This window comes from Aythya fuligula, chromosome 20, assembly GCF_009819795.1.
Source record: "Aythya fuligula isolate bAytFul2 chromosome 20, bAytFul2.pri, whole genome shotgun sequence".
Taxonomy (NCBI): domain Eukaryota; kingdom Metazoa; phylum Chordata; class Aves; order Anseriformes; family Anatidae; genus Aythya; species Aythya fuligula.
The window spans coordinates 7,382,516-7,387,083 of record NC_045578.1 but is presented as its reverse complement, the minus strand read 5'-3'; the positions used below and the strand labels follow the sequence as shown (position 1 = coordinate 7,387,083).

The 4,568-nt window shown below is 51.0% G+C and overlaps 1 protein-coding gene across 1 annotated transcript; it reads left to right on the top strand.

The window, feature by feature from the left end:
• Positions 1 to 307: 307 nt before the first annotated feature.
• Positions 308 to 3,465, top strand: TMIGD1 (transmembrane and immunoglobulin domain containing 1). The gene is made up of 5 exons (XM_032201165.1): positions 308 to 386; positions 1,267 to 1,545; positions 2,032 to 2,313; positions 3,063 to 3,166; positions 3,433 to 3,465. The coding sequence occupies exons 1-5, from the start codon at positions 308 to 310 to the stop codon at positions 3,463 to 3,465; spliced, it is 777 nt and encodes a 258-aa protein (XP_032057056.1).
• Positions 3,466 to 4,568: the final 1,103 nt, after the last annotated feature.

Below are 4,568 nucleotides of genomic sequence, written 5' to 3'. Positions count from 1 at the left end.
GGACACTTCCCAAGGTAAGTCCTCTGCCACATCCCAGAGACAGCCGCCCCTGGCAGACAGGTAGTGAGAGGCAACGGATTCATGCAACGGAGGTGAAAGACACAAAATCTCCTTGATTATGCTTGGACTTGGAAAAAGTTGTGCAACAACTTGGCTTAGTTTATCCCCAGTGACCCTGGCCTGGTGTCGGTGAGGGCTCTCCCCAGGGTGCCTGATGGCAGCAGGCAGCCCCTCTGCGAGCCCCAGCAGCGGCAGCAGCACTGTGGCCTTCCCTCTCTTCAACAGGCACCGGCTGGGCTCCTCGGAGATGGCACAGAAAAGCAGCCTTGCAGTCCCCTATGCAGTGCCTGTCCTCGTGGTTTGCTTTTTGGCATGCGTAGCCACAGGTAAGCAATGGAAAAAAATCCATCATCACTTTGTCCGAACCACCTCGTGCTGACAGGAGAAACCGGGGCTGGGTGCTGCCCGGGGTGATGTGCCACAGCAGCATCCCAAGTTTTCGTATGCTCTGGAGCTCTTTCCCTGAGGATTGCCTAAAAGCTGGCCTCTGATTTTAGAGGAGCTGAGCAGGGAATGGGGAAGCATCAGCATTTTCAAATGTTAGTGCAGCAGCTGCACGGGAATGACGAGGCCGCTGTGCCTTTATATTCTGCAATGTACTTTTAGCTCGTTAATCCATGACAGCTTAGTCTAGTGAGTTTTAACTTGATAGAAAAATTTATTTCCCATACTGTTTTCCCATTTAATGCATCCTGAGGTTTGTACGTTAGATTAACTGCAACTCACAAACTGCCTGGGCATGGCAGAGGAGCTGATTCACTACTCTACACTCTCAAGCACATTCAGCTCAAGCCAAAAAGCAGAATACCAAACTGTGTCACGAAAACTGAGGGCACAGGTATGCTGCATCAGTGATTTGTAGCAGAAGGTTGGGCAATACTGGCAGGATGCTCTTTTGCTGTGTGTTACATCGTTGCTGACATAATGTGGTTTTCAGACATTGTCTTATTATAGGTCAGGCTTTGGCATTCACGCAGTCAGTTGCAAATGCCTCACTTTGATTTTAAGTAACCATGAAGTGAGCTTTGTGATGAAGATGCTTCCTGTCTCAGAAACTGAAGTCACACTTGAAAGCTAAGTGTCATGTTGAAGCCTGAAGCTCTTCTGTCAGTGTCTCCTTCAAAGTCAAGGCCTGGGGAAACCACAGGGCTTCTGTGGGAAGGGTACAGCTTAGGACACCCAACTGCCCTCATTCTCCTTCTGCAGGTGTGGAACTGTCTGTAAACAACCATGCTGCTGACTTCACCCTGTCCACATCATCTGGGACTCCCATCTCCCTCTCCTGCCTGGTACAGAACAGCAGCAAGGCCGAGGAGCTGCTCTGGTACCGAGGAGATGGCCAAGTGGATCTGAAAGATGGGAACAAAGTGAACATCAGCAACATCTGCATCTCCCCGGCCACTGAGACCGACAATGGTGTCACCTTCACGTGCAAGCTGATGCGGGACAAATCCATCAAGGTCTCGGTGATCCTGGATGTCCAGTGTGAGTCGTTGTTGTGGATATCTGTGTGGAACGGCCTGGTGAGACAGAATCATGGGCTGAGCACCTTGGGGTCTGGGTGTGAGTTGAAGGCAGGGTGTTTTGCACCCTTGTACGCTGTGTTCACCCGGAAAAAATGCGTTTAGGAGGAGACGGCTCACGTGGTAAGACACTCCCTTTCCACACTGTTGCTTATGGCCTGATCTGATGCCTCTTTTGCAGGGAGTGGGTGGGCCCTTAAGAAGATTTTCTGGCCATGTCCCTGCCTCCACCTAGATTCTTTCTCAAGGATACAAGTCAGGGCAGGGGAGTCATGGGAGCGACTGTCATGCCTGCCCTGCTGATCCCTGGGGATCACGAAGGGCTGCAGGGCAGCGTGCCAACCCCATTTAAACAAGGCGCACAAGTGATGTGAAAAGCGAAGTTATTTCCTGTTTAATGGCGAGCAGCGTTGTTAATGACCTATTTATCTGCATTTACTCTGAACAGTTCCTCCCAACGTGACTGAAGAAGACGAGACCGTCAAAGCCGAAGAAGACAAAGACGTCACTCTGACCTGCAATGCCAAATCCAACCCGCAAGGCCAAGCAACCTGGTACAAGAACGACACCATCCTGACCCTACAGCAAGATCGCTACCAGGTGTACCAGACTAGCGAGGTCTTCCAGCTCTCTATCACGAAAGTAGTGAAGTCTGACAACGGGACCTACACCTGTGAGGTGAAATCCTCTTTGGGAACCGGGAGAAAGAATTTCCACTTGATAGTTGAAGGTAACAAGGCTACTGCTAAACAATAAGGTTTACACCTAACTCTCCGTTCTGTTTTACAATGATAGCAATCCACTTACATTAATATGGTGGAGAAGTGTAAAGAAATGTAAGTGGAAAGTGGCAAACTCCCCGTGTTTATGAGGATCTCACCTGCGCCCAGGTGCATAGCACCAGTAAAGGCCTTTCCTGCTTCACTTGTTATTCAAAGGCACTTGGCAAGCATGGCCTGAAGCAGACTCGTCCCACTTTCTCACTTCCCATGATGACAGGGCACATCCAAATGTGTTTTAAAGCACCTCAGGTCTCACTTGAAGCTTTGTATTCCAACCACAGTATTCTGTCATGCTAAAAAAGCTGCTTAAGACAAGAGAGATTAGCTGTCCTCCAGAAATGACTGTACCTCTGTGGACTACAGGCAGGCGGAGGCCGAGCCGTGCTGGATGCCTGTGTCTCTGACAGGTGATGCTTGGTCAGGTGGCCCACCAGATTAGGGGCATCCACTGCCCACCACACTGCCCATGGTGTCCTGAAAAAGAGATAAAAGCAATGTTAGCTGTCAGTGATACAGCTGGACATCCATATTGCCACACGTAACAGTACCCCGGGGATCCTCTGCAGGGACTGACATTTTAATTCCTCCTTTGGTTCGCCAAAATAGAAATGTGCCTTCCTGTGGTTCTGTGAAATGACTTGTTTTATGTAACTGTACCAATCTAGCAGATACACAACCTCCTCTCCCCTCTTTACAGATAAAAAACCTGTTTTCCCCATGGAGGCTGTTATTGCTGCTGTGGTGGTGGTTACGCTCACCGTGCTTTTTGGGATTGTGGCTCGAAAAGATAAAATTTTTAAGGTATGGATAGATCTAGTTTCAGAGGGAAAAAAGTAGATTGTTTTGCTGCGATGCCCTTTTGTTTTCTGCCTTTTCTATACTGCTTTGTTGGGTTGCTTTCAGTGTTAGAGAACCATTATGTACTACCTCCTGCGTTAGATTTATCAGTAGACAAATCAAATATTAGGTATTATAGGGGGAAAGAATTACACACATGTGAGACATTAGTAAAAATACCCCTTGGCCAGAACATATGAAAGATAACAGGACTCTGTCTTTATTTTCAGTGCTTCAAGAAATCAAGTGAAACAGCTCTGTAAGTATTTGACTGCTTATTCATGCAGCTTCCCAGAACAAGCTTCTGAATTAAATCCTGTCTTTAAGCCTCGGCAGAAGCTGGGGAACAAAAGACCTCAACACACTAATGCCAGCCAGGCTGCGAGCGCAGAGGCACGGCCCCAGGTGGCTCCTGGCCTGGCCATCCCAGCACCCTGCAACACCTGTGGGGAGGCAGTGGGAGAAAACGGGATGCCCCAATACAGCCCAAGTGAATTCCACTCAGATGTTTTTGTATTTTTTTTTCCATAGTAGGTGATTTTTCTTTTTTCTTTTTTTTTCATTTCGCTGCAGGTAAGGATCAGCAAGTTCCCGTGCACACCCACAGCTTCTAGTGGCGGAACACAAACCCCTGCAAGAGATGATTAAACCCTGCAATGAGGCTCGAGTTCCTGTGGTCTTTTTGAAATACAAATACTTCTTCACGGCTCCCGATTCTGGTTTATTGTTTAAAGCACAGCCGGGGGGGTAGGTAGGCTGCCTGGGCAGCTGCCAAACCTTCCCTGCGCGCACACCCAGGCACGGGGCTCAGCGGCTGCTCGCTGAGGGACCCCCAGGGCTGGATCGGGGTGTGACACGGGATTGAGGGGCTGGCAGCCACCTTCTCGGCTCCGTCCTACAGCACAGCTCCTCGGGGCCACCCAGGCCACCTGGCCGCCCCGTCCTGCTGGCATCCGACTGCCCTGTGGTGTTTTGTGGTGCCGACAGCCCCATCACCACAAGGCTGTGGCACCCAAACTCCCCCCCTGGGGCCATTACGGGGCACGAAGGCGCCACGGGGACCCTCTGTGAGCCTCACTATATAAATAAATAGTAAATAATAAAGTAGGGGTGTGTGTGGGGGGGTGTGGGTGTGTGTGGGGGGTCCTCTCCCCCCCTCAGAACATTCTGGAAGGCTGCAGGGAGGAGGGAGGTCGGGGAAAAGGGGGTGGATGGTGGGGGGGGGAGGCGCCCCCGCGTGGCCCCCTCAGGGACACCGCGCGCGGCCTGGCACAAGTTTGTCCCTCGCCGGCCGCCGTCCTCACCGCCCCCCCTCTCCCCTCAAGGCCCCGCTTCCTGCTTCCGGTGCCGGGGCTATAAAAGCCGC

What these genes read in the sequence shown, in the direction of transcription:
- TMIGD1 (XM_032201165.1), top strand. Translation starts at nt 308, where the DNA reads ATGGCACAGAAAAGCAGCCTTGCAGTCCCCTATGCAGTGCCTGTCCTC. An exon ending in TTTCCACTTGATAGTTGAAG is followed by an intron (nt 2,314 to 3,062) that starts GTAACAAGGCTA and finishes CCCTCTTTACAG; the next exon opens with ATAAAAAACCTGTTTTCCCC. An exon ending in GAAAAGATAAAATTTTTAAG is followed by an intron (nt 3,167 to 3,432) that starts GTATGGATAGAT and finishes CTTTATTTTCAG; the next exon opens with TGCTTCAAGAAATCAAGTGA.